The 19736-nt window shown below is 42.9% G+C and overlaps 1 protein-coding gene across 1 annotated transcript in view; it reads left to right on the top strand.

The window, feature by feature from the left end:
- Positions 1-19736, top strand: part of CRIM1 (cysteine rich transmembrane BMP regulator 1) — a 1013901-nt gene that overhangs the window by 853958 nt on the left and 140207 nt on the right. Inside the window, exon 10 of the mRNA XM_073557600.1 lies at positions 3073-3194. Within this exon, the coding sequence (XP_073413701.1) occupies positions 3073-3194 (122 nt within the window). The remainder of the gene's footprint in view (positions 1-3072; positions 3195-19736) is intronic.

Below are 19736 nucleotides of genomic sequence, written 5' to 3'. Positions count from 1 at the left end.
TTGTTAGGCTGTGGTTTGGGATTTCATGGGATCAAGTTCTGTACAAAGTTGGTTTAGTCAAAAAGTGTAATCTCTGAGAATTCTTGTGCCCTTTTCGGGACTTCCCAGAAGAGCTGAGAATCAGAATGTTATATTCTTCTTTCGGCCCAGATATAGCACCCAGCGCCTTTCCCTACAGTATAAGGAAAGCCAAGCATGACTCACAAGCTCTATTAATACGACATTCCCAGCTGCAGACCATGTGATAAACGTTGATCACTCTTCGGAATGATGCGGACAATTTGCACAGGGTGTGTATTTTGCAATAGTAGAAATCATTGACAGGGGAAAGAAGAATTAAACAATAGACAGAGGTGTTGCCATTAATACAGGACATGGCGACACAATGCATAGAGTAAATGACTTCCTCTTAGAGGAAAACTGTATAGTCATTCAATAGTCTTTCTTTTCCTGAAACTTGACATTGGGCGCAGTTTTTACCTATTCTGGACAGTTTTATAAATTCATTATTGATCTTAGAATAAATAATAGAGAGAGGCTTCAATGTACAGGTTATTTAGTTTAATAGTTCTGCTAGTTCTGAAATGTCTAATGATGTATAATAATACTTCATGATCTTCACAGCCAATTATAGCACAGTGAACCCTTTCTCTAGTTATTCTCTAGATCAATGGTCCCCAGCCCCTCTTAACCTAAGAGCCACATTTAGCTTTGAAAGATAGTCATGATCCACATCCAGAGTCCTTTGAGTATTGACACCCAGAGACCCCCATTGCCGGTAAAATGACAGCCAATACCTCCCTCCATACTCCAAGAAATCATACTGAGACATTTTGCCACCGTCACTGATAGGCAGCATACTTACATCCAGGGGTTTCCACCTTACCCCCAATTAGTATTCTCGCACGCCCAACACACTAAAGGGGGTTTTACACTAAGCGATATCGCTAGCAATATCGCTAAAACGTCACTGGTTTTGTGACATTATAGCGATATTGCTAGCGATATCGCTATGTGTGATACTTACCTCCGACCGGCTCCCCCGCTGTCCATCGCTGATCGCGCGAGAATGTCCGGCTCCATTTCTCGTCGGGCGCTTCCTGCTGAGACTTCCTGCTGTGACGACGAGCGACGCGTGGACGCGGGCGGGAGGACGCCAGGATCGCTGTGTGTGAAAGGTAAGTATCGTGCGCTGCGTCGCTGCTGAATCGCTGTGAGATCTTTCTGTATGAAAGCTCACTAGCGATCATTTAGCGATGCACCAGCGATCCTGACCGGGTGGGATCGCTGGTCGGATCGCTGGTGCATCGCTAAATGTAAAAGGGCCTTAAGGCATCCAGCTTCAAGAACACTCCTTTCTCTAGCAGATTGCTATCTCTCCACCCCCATGGCCAGTATATGCATATCTAGACCTGATAGTCTGTGCGGCGTTACACAGAAAAGTATCTGGAGACTTTACCCTCATAGCTGTTTGTTAGACCTGGTACTAAAGCATCAGCTGGCAGATAGCCACGAGCCACAGATTATGGGCCCACAAGCCACAGGTTGGGACACCCTGCGCTAGATAGGCATGGAAAGATCTATATTTGGTGGGATTTTCTGATATTCTGCTGTCTTCGTTAGGTCATAGATTATCATTGGACGATGACAGAAATCTGGATGATTGTCAAAGTATTAAAGAGTAGCTTGTTTAATTTTTTTCATAAATCAGTAGTGCATGTGCAAATTGGAAACTTTGTAGTGCAACGTATCTGAGAAACCCACTTCTTCCTCTTCCTGAAATGATCATTCATTCCAAATCCTCAGTTCACAGGTAAAATCTGTCTTCAGTAAATACAAATGTTCCCATTGTTGAGGTAGATGAGCATCTCCTAAATATCTGTGGAGAACTGTAGCTGTCGTTGAAGTAGAAATAACGTAGTTTGAGAGGACAGGCATGACATTTCCCACAGCACCTACCTTGCTTGTTCCGTGTATTTAGATACAGGTCCTGGACAATAAAATGAATCATTGCTCAAGATCAGGGGTGGTGAACCTCAGGCCCTCGGGCCACTTATGGCACTCTGTATTTTGACAACTGTCTTCCCATTAATTTCTTCTTGCTCTAAGAGCACGCGCATGCAGTAGTTACTACTGAACACTGAGGTACATGCAGTGAAAGATTACACCCTGACACCAGTGCCAGCGTCAGGACGTACTTCGTGGGCGAAGTTAGCTGGTGATTTGTACGGCCCCTTAAGGATGGTATAAATATCCAAATGGCCCTTGGAAGGAGAAAGATTCCTGACCCATGAGTCTAGATGAAAGAAAGTCAAGCTATGATTCTGGAAAGAAGTCTTAGGTCATATTCACGTAGTTTTTCAGCACATAATTTATGTGGGTGTCCACAGCAGAATATGTTTTTTTTAACATTTGCATTCCGTTTCATTTGATACAATTTTGGTGCAGTATTTTAATGCAATTCAAGGGGAGCACAACGGGACCGAGCTATAATTCCACACACAAACTGTAGACAAGTGTGGTGCTGTTACAGGAAGAAAGCGTGAAGGTTTCTCTAATTTTATACAACTGAATGAGAAGAAAAATCATCTAGGACGATATGAGAGCCAATAAAAATAGGAGTACGGAAATAAAAAAATACACCGGTGCTATTGATTTTTTGCTCTGTTGTTTACCTTTTTACTGGTTATCAGATTGATTTATTGATGTCGGGACATTAGCATAATTTTTCTGTACATGAATTATTTTTTCCTAGCTTATGTTTAAAGAGAGAGCATTCCAACCACAGACCAGCAGAACACGCTTGTCATTCTCTATAATTATCTGGCCCCAAATGGTGCTGACGGTGACTCATCATACGGTGCAATCAGACATAAATGCCTCTGCGATCCGGATTGGAGCTTCAGAATTAGTGTTGTAATTAATTGAGTTCCGTTGCTGCTTGGCTCCCCGTAATCAGTGCTTTGGCTAATTGCGTTGGGAAAAGCAGGAATTGTATACTGAGTCATGAGATGTGTGTCATACTGGCATTCTTTATCTAATGGCACATTATTATTTTTATTTTTTTTTAAGGAAAAACAAACATGGCTGTGAAATCTGCCGCTGCAAGAAGTGTCCAGACATCCCGTGTGGCAAGATTTGCCCTATGGGCTTTGAGCAAGACAGTCATGGATGCCCAGTGTGCAAGTGCAGAGGTAAGAAGAGTCCTTCCCCTCCTTATCTCCATGTCTACCGTGACCTGCTCCTGATGAATCCCCCACCAGATAGTGATATTATGTACAAAACTTCCATTCTGAGAGACAGTTTTACAACTCCGTCAGTGCTACTAAATGTCATTTTCTGACAGCGTTCCCCTATTTATTAGAGCTTTGTTTCCCGCTTGTAGCAATTTCATTTTTAATTACTGCAGTCTAATGAAGTAACCCATCATGGAGTCGACAATGACTTTTTAATGAGCACATACAGGAGCCAAATGGACTGATTGTTTCTCTGCGTTTTCATTCCACATTATTCTTAATTATAAGTAAAGTCCAAATCTTTCTCGATACCGTACCTCCCATCCTAGAACACATTTGCCATTTCTTGTGTGCAGTGATTATAAATTCTTAGTGACTTTATTTGGTCGACCATCAAACACAACATAAACATAAGACAAGATAGATAGTAATGGCTTTAGCATCAGTCACACCATTCCTAGTTTTTTTTATATATTTTATTGTTTTGTATCCTGTGCGATCAACTGTTTATTGAGATACTATGATGATACCTTGCTGTAAACTCTTCCAGAAGTGGCAGGAAGTTCCTGTCCTAAAAAGCCCCAGTGACCTGTGTGAAAATTGCAAGATTACTAAATTTGTTTTCTTTTTTATAAAGATTGCAATTTTCTGATGATAGCTTCCCTTTAATCCAAGCGGCACTTAATTTGCAGAGGTTTTTGCTTTTTTTCAAAAGTAGAAGAATCTCATAACCGAGTAAAGCTCTTAGCCAGGATTCTGTTATACAAAAATTAAGAAAAATTTGTACCAATATTATAAAACATACATTATTTTCTATCCAGTTGTGAAATCTGTTTGCTGCAAATATGACAATAGAAAGTGCACTTTTTGTTAGTGTTCTTTTAAAACCCGATGGCAGTGTCCATTGGAGGTATACACCGGGCAGCACGGTGTCTCAGTAGTTAGCACTGCAGCCTTGCAGCGCTGGGGTCCTGGGTTCAAATCCCACCAAGGACAACATCTGCAAGGAATTTGTATGTTCTCCCCGTGTTTGCGTGGGTTTCCTCCGGGCACTCCGGTTTCCTCCCACACTCCAAGATAGGGCTCACAATCTAAATTCCCTATCGGGGACAGTGATGATAATGTGTGCAAACTGTAAAGCGCTGCGGAATATGTTAGCACTATATAAAGATTATTATTATTATTACTGGGAGGATTTCCTGCTTATCGCTCCAACAGGTGTCACTTTATATACATTTGTAATGTACTTTGCATTTGAATAATTTCGTCAACTACTAATAAACGGGTATGCTAACATTTACAGACATGACAAAGGCCAAAAGAACACTCTATTAGCCTTAATTGGGTGAATGTCGGCCTATTGATACGTAATGTGGTATATCTGGTTGTTAATGCTTACTTTGCTATTGCTGACAAAACACTTTACAAACACTTCCATAGAGATGGACATTGTAACACAAACATGCTGTAAATACTGTATAATTGCTAAGGCTAATTTTACACTTGCCGTGTTTTGGGCCGCAAAAACGGCCCGCAAAAATACATCGGAGCACCATGTCCCGTATGGCCGTGAGGGCCGTGTGCGGATGTGAAAAAATATCGAGCTTGCTCGATATTTTTCATGGCTCACGGACACGGCCTCCATTTAAATCAATGGTACCTCAAAAATAACATTAGCTTGTTTTTGCGGTACACCATATTTGCGAATCGCCGTTTTTTTCCCTGCTATTTGTTATAGCGGGAAAATGGCGATCCGAGAAGGTTTTTTGCGGCCCGTTTTTGCAAGAGACCGCAAAAATCACAGCAATACGGCCAGTAAAAACGGGCTGCAAAAAACCCAGCATGTGTAAAAGTAGCCTAAATTGTAGCTTTTGCTTTCATTTTGGAGTTACTAATATTAAGGTAATCACCTTTAAAAACATTTGAGTTAAATAGAGCAGCAATTCATTGTTCAAAATATTGGACATGTTAACGTCCAAGTAATGTTTGCCTAACCCTTTTATTAGTGTCACATTCAATAAAAATTTTAGTGCGCAGCTCCAAAAACAGAACAAGAATGATGATGTGAACGGTCCCTATAGGGCTTTCATATACTCTTCTCGGTTCTTCCAGGAAGTTAAAGTGTTCACACTATCATGCCACTTCAGCAATGCTTTAGGCTAGGTTCAGATGAGCATATGAAAAAAATCATCCGATTTTCATCCAAAGACACACACGCAACTATCCTCCGTGCATTTTTTTTACATTTGGAATTCAGTTTTATACATCAGAAATTAATAAAGATTATGAGAACAAATACAGTTTCCTATGTAAATAACTACAATGTATCTGTAAAAATCAGATGTAATATGGATTTTCTGTTCGAGGTCCGATTTCTTTTGCACACTCATAGACTTGTATAGGAGATTCTTATGTGAAATACGGTAGAGAATAGAAACTGCCTTGCAGAATAAAATTGGTCACTAAGCTATCCTTGTGCTATCGATGTCAACATGGATAGCACATGTACTTAAAATACGCTTGTCTGCCTTAAAAGATCACTTTCTGAGGTCTGGTTGAGATAGGAAAACACAATGGGGCCATACCACAAGAGAAATAACAGAAGGTGAGAGTGATGGTAGTGCTCAACTGGGGGGTGGGGTAGAGACACAACACCCAATTAGAGCGTTACATTTAGCGATGCACCACCTATCCCGACCACGATACGACCTGGTCAGGATCGCTGGTGCATCGCTAAATGGTCGCTAGTGAGCTGCCAAACAGGCAGATCTCACTAGCGATGCAGCTGCAGTCGGTGGTCGATTCCAACCGTCAGCGATGATGTCTTCTTCCGCCTGCGTCCATGGCTCACTCGTTGGCGCCAGCAGGAAGCCGACGACGAGAAATGGACCAGGCCGATCTCGCGCGATCACCGATAACCAACGGGGGGGGGGCGGTCGGGGTGAGTGTCACATGTAGCGATATCGCTAGCGGTATCGCTGCTGCGTCACGAAATCGGTGACGCGCTAGCGATATCGCTAGCGATATTGCTATGTGTAAAGCCCCCTTTAGGAGCTGTAGCCTGTGGCTGGATAAGAAAATATTACAGATTCATTGGGCTTCACTTGCAGGAATGAAGGAAGAATCCTTGATGGTGTAAAATTATGTTTTTTATTGAACCAAGGTTTGACTGGCACCTTTCTTCAAGGTAAAAGAATAATTTATTTATTTTTACCTTGAAAAAGGCTTCAGTTCGACTCCGAAACGCTTTGGTTGAAAAAAACCTTAATTTTATATCATCGATGATTCTTCATTCCCGCAAGCGGAGCCCAGGTCCCCTGTTATCTCCACTGAACTTAAAAGAGCACTTTTAATATGTCTCCATTGTTGGACTGTGGGACAAAACACTTGTATCTCCTATATGGTTCATTACATTGATGAATCATTTGTGTGGCCTAAGGGACTAGTCAGCTTCTATATACGTACACTCTTAAACGCACCTGTTCTTTGAATTATTAGTTTTATGGTAAGAGGAGCACATATACCGTGTGGAAAAAAGTATTTAGTCAGCTATCAGTGTGTCGAGAGAGGGTTGCATTGACAATCCAACAAAATGGGCAGCACTTTGAACACATTTTATAAGTGGTCATAAACTTGTAAATCACTCATGAAAGAATAAAGTTACGTTAAAGCCAAGCACACCATTGTTTTTCTTGTGAAATTCTCAATCAGTTTGATGTGTCACATGACCCTCATTGGAAAAATTAAAGTTGGATCCAAAATGGCCGACTTCAAAATGGCCGCCATGGTCACCACCCATCTTGAAAAGTTTCCCCCCTCCCATATACTAATGTGCCACAAACAGGAAGTTGAAATCACCTACCATTCCCATTTTATTTAGGTATATCCATATAAATAGCCCATCCTGTACTTATTTTCCTCCATAATTTGCAAAATAAATCTTGCCAAATCAGACAAGATGATTTTCTGAATTTGTTTTCTCAATTTTGACTCTCATAGTTGTGGTCTACCTATGATGTCAATTACAGGCCTCTCTCATCTTTTTAAGTGGGAGAGCTTGCACAATTGGTGGCTGACTAAATACTTTTTTTCCCCACTGTAAACACTCCAAAGGACTTCAAGGATTTGGAAAAAGGTTGAATTGAGTAGGATTCAATGACCATCTTCCGCCACAACAATGTGGCTTATGAGAAAACCTTTAATAAGCCTTTTAAATAGATAATTAGAAAAGAAAATTCTCCAAAAATAGTGCAAAATACTTAAAACAAAAGCAGAAGTGAAAAGCGTAAACACTGTACACAATAAATGATACCAAAAGCGATTTGAATTCCCTTTTGATTGTTCTCGGTGACAATTACTTCAGGATCTGTCTGGCTTCACAGACAGGGCACAGTTTTCAGACTATATTTAAATCAATTGCACATGCTTTATTAATGAACGAGCTTTATACAATGGATGATAAGAATTTTATATACAATAGGGGATCAATTCATTACTTTGTGCTATCGTCCATTGCAAGGAATTAGTTAGTTATTGATTTCTGGTGGAATGAATTATCCTAATGCTTAGAAGATCATTCTTATTAACAGAAATGACAGCACAGTCTTGGACGAAAGATTGCTTACTGCGGCAATTAAACAATTTTAACTCAATATTTAAAACAGCCATAGGTCAAAAATTGAGAGAATGGTACTGGAGACTGCCGAGGGACATGTAAAAAAAATCACATGACTCTTATTTAGAACTATAAAGTAGTTATCAAATTTAAACATTTTTGTATTCTGGATTTATTGTCTATGCAGTCCTCCAAGAGTCTCCTGGCAGCTTACAGGGGCAACAGTTGCAGCTAAGAAACATCTACAAGCAGCGTTAAACTGGAACATCTTGGGACCCACTATGTAGCTACATAGAAATAAATACAAGACCACCAATTGTGCGGTAAAACACGCTAATATTAAGGTATAATATGAGGTAGTACACGGCTTAATGATATAACAGGGGTTGGGGTAGCCCCCCTCATAGAATATAATATAACCTCCCTCAGAGAATATAATGTAACTCCCTCATCGAATATACAGTAATGGACCCCTTCATAGAATATAATGTAACCCCTCATAGAATATAATGCAGCCCCCTCATAGAATATAATGTAGCCCCCTCATAGAATATAATTTAGCCCCCCTCTTAGAATATAATGCAGCCTCCTTCATAAAATACAATATAATCCCTCATAGAATATAATTTAGCCCCCCATAGAATATAATGCAGCCCCCCTCATAGAATATAATGCAGCCCCTCATAGAATATAATGTAGTCCCCTCATAGGATATAATGTAGCCCCTTCATATAATATAATGCCCCCCATAGGGTATAATGCAGCCCCCCTCATAGGGTATAAAGTAACACCCTCATAGAGTATAATGTAGCCCTCCGCATAGAATATAATGCAGCCCCCCCATAGAGTATAATGTAGCCCCCTCATAGGGTATAATGCAGCCACCCCCACAGAATATAATGTAGCCTCCTCATAGGGTATAATGCAGCCCCCATAAAATATAATGTAGCTCCCTCAAATAGTATAATGCAGTCTCCCATAGCATATGATCCAGCCCCCTCATGGTGTATAATCCAGCCCCACATAGAATATAATGTAGCCCCCTCATAGGGTATAATGCAGCCCCCTCATAGGTAATAATGCAGACCCCCATAAAATATAATGTAGCCCCCTCAAATAGTGTAATGCAGCCCTATCATAGGGTATAATGCAGCCCCCTCATAGAGTATAATGCAGCCCCATAGTTGTATAAGGCAGACCCCCATAAAATATAATGTAGCCCCCCTCAAATAGTATAATGCAGCCCTATCATAGGGTATAATGCAGCCCCTCATAGAATATAATGTAGCCCCCTCATAGGGTATAATGCAGCCCCCCCCATAGAATATAATGTTGCCCCCTCATAGGGTATAATGCAGCCCCCCCATAGAATATAATGTTGCCCCCTCATAAGGTATAATACAGACCCCCTCATATAGTATCATGTAGCCCCCCTCCACAATATTATGGCCATCAGTATTCACTCACACACACATATATGTGTGTGTGTGTGTGTAGGAAATAATTATTTGATCCCTTGCTGATTTTGTAAGTTTTCCCACTGACAAAGACATGAACAGTCTATAAATTTATGGATAGGTTAGTTATAATATTGAGGGATAGAATATCAAAAATAAAATCCAGAAAATCACATTGTATAAATTATATAAATTTATTTCCATTTTGCAGTGAGAAATAAGTATTTGATCCCTCTGGCAAACAAGACTTAATACTTCGTGAAAAAACCCTTGTTGGCAAGCACAGCAGTCAGACTTTTTTTGTATGATGATGAGTTTTACGCACATGTCAGGAGGAATTTTGGTCCATTCCTCTTTGAAGATCATCTCAAAATCATTAAGATTTTGAGGCTGTCGCTTGGCAACTCTGAGCTTCAACTCCCTCCATAAGTTTTATATGTGGTTAAGGTCTGGAGACTGGCTAGACTCCATGTCCTTAATGTGCTTCTTTTTGAGGCACTCCTTTGTTGCCTTGGCTGTATGTTTTGGGTCATTGTCTTGCTGGAAGACCCAGCCACGACCAATTTTTAATGTCCTGGTGGAGGGAAGGAGGTTGTCACTCAGGAATTTATGGTACATGGCTCCATCCAATCTCTCCCATTGATGCGGGGAAGTAGTCCTGTGCTCTTAGCAGAGAAACACCTCCAAAGCATGTTTCCACCTCCATGCTTGACAGTGGGGACGATGTTCTTTGGGTCATGTGCAGCATTTCTCTCCCTCCAAACACTGCGAGTTGTGTTAATGCAAGAGAGCTCAATTTGTGTCTCATCTAACTACAGCACCTTCTCCCAATCACTCTCAGAATCATCCAGGTGTTCATTGGCAAACTTCGGATGGGCCTGCACATGTGCCTTCTTGAGCAGGGGGCCTTGCGGGCACTGCAGGATTTTAAGCCTTTATAGCCTAATGTGTTACCAATGGTTTTCTTGGTGATTGTGGTCCCAGCTGCCTTGAGATCATTAACAAGTTCCCCCCATGTAGTTTTAGGCTGATCTCTCACCTTCCTCATGATCAAGGATACCCCACGAGGTGAGATTTTACATGGTGCTCCAGATCGATGTCGATTGACAGTCATTTTGTATTTCTTCCATTTTCTTGCTATTGCACCAACAGTTGTCTCCTTCTCACTCAGCGTCTTATGGTTTTGTAGCCCCTTCCAGCTTTGTGCAGGTCTATGATCTTGTCCCTGACATCCTTAAAAAGCTCTTTGGTCTTTCTCATGTTGTAGAGGTTAGAGTCTGACTCATTAATTGAGTCAGTGGACAGGAGTCTTTTATAAAGGTGACTATGTAAGACAGCTTTAGTGCAGGTAATGAGTTGATTAGGATTGTTTAACTGTTCTGTAGGAGCCAGAACTCTTAATGGTTGGTAGGGGATCAAATTCTTATTTCTCACTGCAAAATGCGAATAAATTCATATAATTTATACAATGTGATTTTCTGGATTTTATTTTTGGTATTCTATCTCTTAATGTTAAAATTAACATACCCTTAAAATTATAGACTGTTCATATCTTTGTCAGTGAGCAAACTTACAAAATCAGCAAAGGATCAAATACTTATTTTCACTGTATATATACAGTGCCTACAAGTAGTATTCAACCCCCTGCAGATTTAGCAGGTTTACACATTCGGAATTAACTTGGCATTGTGACATTTGGACTGTAGATCAGTCTGGAAGTGTGAAATGCACTGCAGCAAAAAAGAATGTTATTTCTTTGTTTAATTTTTTTTTTAAATTGTGAAAAGTTTATTCAGAGGGTCATTTATTATTCAACCCCTCAAACCACCAGAATTCTGTTTGGTTCCCCTAAAGTATTAAGAAGTATTTCAGGCACAAAGAACAATGAGCTTCACATGTTTGGATTAATTATCTCTTTTTCCAGCCTTTTCTGACTATTTAAGACCCTCCCCAAACTTGTGAACAGCACTCATACATGGTCAACATGGGAAAGACAAAGGAGCATTCCAAGGCCATCAGAGAGAAGATCGTGGAGGGTCACAAGGCTGGCAAGGGGTACAAAACCCTTTCCAAGGAGTTGGGCCTACCTGTCTCCACTGTTGGGAGCATCATCCGGAAGTGGAAGGCTTATGGAACTACTGTTAGCCTTCCACGGCCTGGACAGCCTTTGAAAGTTTCCTCCCGTGCCGAGGCCAGGCTTGTCCGAAGAGTCAAGGCTAACCCAAGGACAACAAGGAAGGAGCTCCGAGAAGATCTCATGGCAGTGGGGACATTGGTTTCAGTCAATACCATAAGTAACGTACTCCACCGCAATGGTCTCCGTTCCAGACGAGCCCGTAAGGTACCTTTACTTTCAAAGCGTCATGTCAAGGCTCGTCTACAGTTTGCTCATGATCACTTGGAGGACTCTGAGACAGACTGGTTCAAGGTTCTATGGTCTGATGAGACCAAGATCGAGATCTTTGGTGCCAACCACACACATGACGTTTGGAGACTGGATGGCACTGCATACGACCCCAAGAATACCATCCCTACAGTCAAGCATGGTGGTGGCAGCATCATGCTGTGGGGCTGTTTCTCAGCCAAGGGGCCTGGCCATCTGGTCCGCATCCATGGGAAGATGGATAGCACGGCCTACCTGGAGATTTTGGCCAAGAACCTCCGCTCCTCCATCAAGGATCTTAAGATGGGTCGTCATTTCATCTTCCAACAAGACAACGACCCAAAGCACACAGCCAACAAAACCAAGGCCTGGTTCAAGAGGCAACAAATCAAGGTGTTGGAGTGGCCTAGTCAGTCTCCTGATCTTAACCCAATTGAAAACTTGTGGAAGGAGCTCAAGATTAAAGTCCACATGAGACACCCAAAGAACCTAGATAACTTGGAGAAGATCTGCATGGAGGAGTGGGCCAAGATAACTCCAGAGACCTGTGCCGGCCTGATCAGGTCTTATAAAAGACGATTATTAGCTGTAATTGCAAACAAGGGTTATTCCACAACATATTAAACCTAGGGGTTGAATAATAATTGACCCACACTTGTATGTTTAAAATTTATTAAAATTTAACTGAGCAACATAACTTTTTGGTTTGTAAGATTTATGCATCTGTTAATAAATCCTGCTCTTGTGTGAAGTTTGAAGGCTCTAACTTATTTGCATCTTATCAAACCTGCTAAATCTGCAGGGGGTTGAATACTACTTGTAGGCACTGTATATATATATAAAAACACAATACTCACCTCTCCTCCTCGTTACTTTACTGATCCTGGCTCGCCTGCTAGGCACACAGAATAAGGTGCACGATGAAGTCACCTCATCACGCAACGGCTGTGTCAGAGGCAGAGGGGAATGATGGGGAAAGGATCGTCATCTGACACCCTCTCCTCCATTATTGCTTTCAACTGTATTGGCATCTATGAATGCGGCGCACGTTGGGGGGGCAGCAGCAGTGGAGCAATGGGTGACAGGAGGCAGGACCCAGCTGCTGCGGCTAAAGCCTGTGCCCACTGCTAAAGCGAAATTAATATTCACTACTCCCTACACCCAGTTTCCTTGGGTGTAAACAAAGATACCTATACCGACTAAGTTGCGTTTTGGCTCACTTGGTGTGGTGGATCCTCCAAGGGCATCAGTGCAGCAGACAGTAGACCAGGAAGTAGGTAGCAGAGGTACTGGAGGCTGCAGGCAGACAGGAGATCGGGAAGCAGATAGCAGAAGTAATGGAGGCTGCAGGCAGACAGGAGACCAGGAAGCAGATAGCAGAGGTACTAGAGGCTGCAGGCAGACAGGAGACTGGGAAGAAGGTAGCGGAGATACTGGAGGCTGCAAGCAGACAGGAGACCGCAAAGCAGGTAGCAGTGGTACTGGAGGCTGCAGGCAGACTGGAGACTGGGAAATAAATAGCAGTGGTACTGAATACTGTGCGCAGACAGGACTCAGGAAGACTAAAAATTTTAATACTAAGTTACAGGTGTGTGTCCTGGTGAGCCTTATATGGACCCAGGTAGAAGATCACATGGAACCATGCCAGGCCACCTGCAAAGTCTGACCTGGAGCACAACAGAGTTCAGAGGACCAGGGTGAGGGGAGTAAAGCCTGGATTTAAGACAAGTGTTTAACAAGTAGTGATTGGTCCTCCTCTGGTTTGTTTGAGACTACTTATTGAAACATGATCCAGTTTTTACTATCCATAACTTCTGATCAAGCCATAGCTAGTGTTATAGCTGTTTAGGGAGTCACTCCAAATGATGCACTTCGGTATTTGCCCTGATGTAATGTAAAATATAGCCTCATGCCCTCCTATTTTAGAAAATAATCTGTCCCTATTCTCATCACCCACAGCCTTTGACTGGTATGAAACAATAATGAAAACTGCATGTTGGCAGCCACAGAAGCTTCCATAAACCCTTCCAAGCCCCTACATGCCTCAGACACAAATGCATCTATTTTTTGCCTTCCACAGAAGTGCCTGCTTTAGTGTCCCTTAGGGAGGACCTTTCACCAGATTTGTTTCTGAGTACCTGCTTCACTGATTCTGGAACAGTTGTTCTTTTTCTTCTAAAGTTATGCTTTTAGTAATGTAGATACACATTTTCCCTTCAACCAACCTCTGTGGGTGTTTGCTTGTTTTATCCTTCAATGCTGGACACTGAAAACATGGCTCTTCTAGGGTCAGTGTAGCAGTACCAATTGGAGGAGGCACAGAGTTTAAATTAAAAAATTTGGTGAAAAGTTGTCTTTTAATGTCTGCCACGAAAATTACCGCAAATTGCCATAGTTGCATGCTTACTATAGACACCATTTGGGACAAATACACTAGAACAACTAAGGCCTTATTGAAACTTTATATACAGTATTGCAGATTTCTGATGCCGATTCTGCAGGAAAAATCCCTGATGTGATGTCAGTGGTTGGGTTTACAAAACACTATTCACTTGCAGTTTTAAAGGAGGATACTTGGCACCGAGGCAGTTCAACTTTTATAGGCCAAACATAAAGGGTGAGCATTCAGAGAGAGCTGACCACTGCTCCTCTAGAAAAAACTTTGTGGGGCTGATTTATCAAACTTTTATGCTACAAAAGTGGAGTAAAAGCTTTGAGAAATTGCAAAATTTTTGCGCAACTCAAAGTTGCCCAAAAGTGTAGCTAGTTTTGGCATTTTCTCATTACTTTGGAGTAGCACAACCAAAATGAATGGGACTGTGATGGAGTCGAGGAATGGCTGTGCTGCCCCCCCCCCATTAAATTCGTCAACAGATTCTTCCTGTGAAGGACGAAGTACAATTCTCTCCTTCTCTCCACTCCTGAAATGTGCCCCCACCTTGGCATCCCCCGAGGCCATAAAAAGCCATGCAGTGTTTACCATTAATTAAAAAGCTAGGAACAAGCCCTTTGAAGCTTTTGACACAATGGTGTGAAATCTTCTGCAGCTGCAAGCCAGCTGGCCCCTTTGTGTGACTAAGCACAAGGTACAACAAGTCGCAGCAGACTGAGAAAATGAATCTGGAAAATGACCTATAATAATAACAGAATGCAATATCTCTGAGTCTAGCCAAGCACATCATCCAAATTGGCGTTCCTTCCCCCATACGCCTGTGCCCGGCAGCTAATGGTAGCACTCTGTGCTAGGGAGTTATAAAGCTTAGCCACCCAGAATTACATAAGGGAGACATATTTGGACTTTATGCGCAGATAAAATCCAGTCAAATCCAGTGTTACTGCTGCCATTCTATTCAGAGCTTCGGGTGGAAAGTTGTGGGCCATTCACAGTTCTGGACTGGAAGTCATACTCTCAGAGATGGAAGGAGAGAGGCTGCACAAGCCCAAGGGTGGGCACAGAGTGTGGGAGGAGCAGCCAAGGAAATAAGTGTCTGCTTCTCACTTGGAGCTCAGTTTTCTTCTGGCTGGAGGACCTGTTATCAGACAGAGCCAGGAAAGCCTGTAACTAAGTTCTGGACCTGTGATCCATCAGCGCCTCCCTGTGGTCACATGCTACATAACACGGTAATTGCAACCTATCTATACCCTATCCTTTGTACTACACCCCGACTGCATACTTGTATATTGTTCTGTAAATATATGTTTGTATATTTCTAGTGCGCCTTTTAGGCGATTAAATATAATATTAATCTTGGGATGCTCTTGCTCTTTTATCTCGATCCACGAATCTCCACGTACGCACGCTCGGCTGGTTATATCATAAGCTACCGGGTTGGTTCCTGACCCTGACCCGATATAAGCCTGTTGTCGGACGGGGCTTATTTCAAATAAGGAACTGGTGGCAGAATACCGTATTGTTTTAGTGAGGAACTCTGGCAGTGACGGCCAGGAGGTTTCTATATATATCCCCAGACTGGACTGGTGATATATATCCCCCTCACTGGGAGTGCCTCACCAACTCGCACCTGTTATGATGAGTCACCGAAGGAGGAAAAAACAAAATACCAGCTAAGTCCAGAAAAACCAGAGAGGTTGGCAGCTATCGGATTGCAGACCCCTGGACCTATCCACAACAACTAGCAGTAGCCGTGGGGGGTTCCTACGGTGCCCTAGACCCCTCGATCACAGCCGGAGAACTAAATAGCCTAAAGACAGAAAGGGGAAGAACTAAACTGCCCCAGAGCAGACCCCAAAGCAATAGGCAGCCCCCAACATATAATGACGGTGAAGCAAGATGAAAACACTAACACAGATAGAAAGATAGGTTGAGCAAATGATGGGGCCCAAGCTAACTACATAGGACAGGATAGGAAAGCTGCTGTCTGCCATCCGCAAAAACCCTATCCAAAATGTGCCAACCGACTGATAGGAAAAACAGGCCCTGAAGTCGCTAGGCTTCAAAAGACTATATCAGCACTCAGGTATATTCTGAAGACAGAGCAAAAGATCAGCAGATCAGAGACAAAAATGGAATTCAGCTCACCCCCGGCCGGGGATGGCAGAACTCCCAAAAAACAAGGCAAAACAAAAACAAAACTGAAGAGTACAAAGCAGAGCAGAAAAACTTAGCTTTGAGATGCAGGAATCAGACTGGTCTCCAAGAATCCAGCAGCAAAATCACCAGCCAGGAAGAAGGGCGTCGGCAGCCTTATATCCAGTCCTCAATTCCAGCCACCCAGTCATCATCTAGCTGCCCAGGTGTTTGATAATCAGCCTCACTACCTTCCTTCACCAGAGGAGGGAGTTCATCAGACCTCAATGGTGAAGGGAAAAATGAACTCACAACAGTACCTCCCACTTGAGGAGGGGTCACCGAACCCTCATCCATGCCACCAGGGCGATCCGGGTGAGCCCGATGAAAGGCATGCACCAATCTTTCGGCATGAATATCAGAGGCAGAGACCCAGGAATTATCCTCCTGACCATAACCCTTCCTCTTAACCAAATACTGGAGTCTCCGTCTAGCCAGACGGGAATCCAGTATCTTCTCTACCTCATATTCCATGTTACCTTCAACCAATATAGGGTCAGGAGGTGCCACCACAGGAACTACTGGTTCAACAAACCTCTTCAACAAGGACTTATGAAACACATTATGAATTTTAAATGTGACAGGAAGAGCCAACCGAAAAGAGACCGGATTAATAATCTCCAAAATCTTGTAAGGTCCAATAAATTTAGGCTTAAACTTAGGAGAAGCCACCTTCATAGCGATATTTTTTGATGACAACCAAACCATATCACCCACCTTAAACTGGGGACCAACGGTCCTACGCCGGTTGGAAAACCTCTGGGCCTTTTCATGGGAGAGAGACAACTTATCCACTACTTGGTCCCAGATCTGGTGCATTCTCTCCACCACAGTGTCAACACCTGGGCAGGCAGAAGGCTCCACCTGCCCTGAAGAAAATCGAGGGTGAAAACCAAAGTTACAAAAAAAAGGTGACATCAAAGTGGCAGAACTAGCTCTATTATTTAAAGCAAATTCGGCCAAGGGCAAAAATGAAACCCAATCATCCTGATCGGCAGAAATAAAACATCTCAAATACGACTCCAAAGTCTGGCTTTTTCTCTCCGTCTGCCCATTGGTCTGAGGGTGAAACGCAGAGGAGAAGGACAACTGAATTCCCAGCTTGGAACAGAAAGTCCTCCAAAATCTAGACACAAACTGAACTCCTCTGTCAGATACAATGTTCTCAGGAATCCCGTGCAAGCGAGCCACCTGTTGCAAAAACAAGGGCACCAACTCAGAGGAAGATGGCAACTTAGGGAGTGGTACAAGATGGACCATCTTAGAGAATCTATCACAAATCACCCAAATATCAGTCATTCTCTGAGAGACAGGCATATCAGAGATAAAATCCATTGAAATATGGGTCCATGGCCTCCTGGGCACCGGCAAAGGCATCAACAAGCCACTAGAGCGAGAACAAGGTTTAGACCGGGAGCAAGCCCCACAGGACTGCACAAAATTCCTGACATCATGAGACAAGGCGGGCTACCAAAAAGACCGACTCACCAGATCTCTAGTACCAAAAATACCTGGATGACCAGCCAATGCAGAGCAATGAACTTCAGACATCACTCTCTTCCTCCACTGGTCAGGAACATACAACTTTCCACTGGGACAACGCTCAGGTTTGTCCTCCTGAAACTCTTCCAGAGCATGTCTCAAATCGGGCGAGATGGCAGAAAGAACTACCCCCTCGCCTAAGATGGTAGCAGGCTTAGTCACAACAGGAGAATCAGCAAGGAAACTCCTAGAGAGGGCGTCTGCCTTGACATTCTTAGTGCCCGGAAGAAAAGAGACCACAAAATCAAAACGTGTGAAAAACAAGGCCCACCTAGCCTGTCTAGGATTCAAGCGCTTGGCCGACTCCAGGTAAATCAAATTCTTGTGGTCAGTAAGGACCACGACTTGGTGTTTGGCTCCCTCCAACCAATGTCTCCACTCCTCAAATGCCCATTTCATGGCCAACAGTTCCCGATTCCCCACATCATAGTTACGTTCGGATGGGGAGAACTTTTGGGAAAAGAAAGCACAAGGATTCATTTTAGATGTCACAGGATCCTTTTGGGACAACACCGCTCCTGCACCAATCTCAGAAGCGTCCACCTCCACCTGAAACGGGAGTGAGACATCAGGTTGCCGCAAAACCGGAGCAGAAGTGAATCTTCGCTTCAGCTCCTGAAAGGAAGAAACAGCCTCCGGAGACCAATTCAGCACATCAGCACCCTTCCTAGTCAAATCCGTCAATGGCTTGGCAATACCAGAAAAATTAGCTATAAATTTCCGATAAAAATTAGCAAAACCCAAAAACTTCTGGAGGGCCTTCAAAGAAGTGGGCTGAACCCAATCATAAATGGCCTGTACCTTGGCCCGGTCCATTTCAATAGTTGACGGAGACAAAATAAATCCCAAAAATGAAATCCTCTGTACCCCAAAAAGGCATTTCGATCCCTTGACATACAGGGAATTCTCCCTCAAAATCCGGAACACAGTCCGAACATGTTCCACATGAGATTCCCAATTCTTGGAGAAGATCAAAATATCATCCAGATAGATAATCAAAAATTTATCCACAATGTCTCGGAATATATAGTTCATGAAGCACTGGAAGACAGAAGGGGCATTAGTGAGCCCAAAAGGCATCACCAGGTACTCAAAATGTCCCTCCGGAGTATTAAACGCCATCTTCCATTCATCCCCATGCTTAATGCGAATAAGATTATACGCCCCCCTGAGGTCAAGCTTGGTAAACCAGCAAGCACCTTTAACTCTGGAGAATAGATCAGAAATCAGGGGTAACGAATACTGATATTTAACAGTAATTTTGTTGAGGCCACGATAGTCAATACAAGGCCTTAATGAACCATCCTTTTTAGCCATGAAAAAAAAACCAGCACCTAAGGGTGAAGAGGATGGTCTAATATGACCCTTCTCCAATGCCTCCTTAATATAGGATTGCATAGCCTCGTGCTCGGGTACAGATAAATTGAAAAGCCGACCCTTGGGGAATTTACACCCCGGGTTCAGCTCAATTGCACAGTCATAACTCCTATGAGGAGGCAAAGACGCAGACTCATTCTCACTAAATACATCATAAAAGTCAGCCAAATAGTCAGGAACATCATGCGACTGGGGAGAGGTGGAGAAAACAGGAGCATCACTAAAGGCACACCGACAACCCCAACTCACCACAGACAAAGATTTCCAATCCAGAACTGGATTATGGATTTGCAACCAGGGAAACCCCAGAACAATGGTATCATGCAAATTATGCAACACCAAAAATCTGCAATTTTCTTGATGGTCTGGGGCGACCCGCATTACCACCTGGGTCCAAAACTGAGGTTTATTCTTCGCCAAAGGAGTAGCATCAATACCCCTCAAAGGGATAGGCGTCCGCAGAGGTGTCATAGGAAATCCACAACGTTTAGCAAAATCCAAGTCCATTAGGTTAAGAGATGCTCCTGAATCCACAAAA

This window comes from Dendrobates tinctorius, unplaced genomic scaffold (assembly GCF_039654945.1).
Source record: "Dendrobates tinctorius isolate UK_male_01 unplaced genomic scaffold, ASM3965494v1 ptg000250l, whole genome shotgun sequence".
In the NCBI taxonomy this organism is placed as follows: domain Eukaryota; kingdom Metazoa; phylum Chordata; class Amphibia; order Anura; family Dendrobatidae; genus Dendrobates; species Dendrobates tinctorius.
The sequence above is the reverse complement of the archived record's forward strand: the minus strand, read 5'-3'. Positions and strand labels throughout refer to the sequence as shown.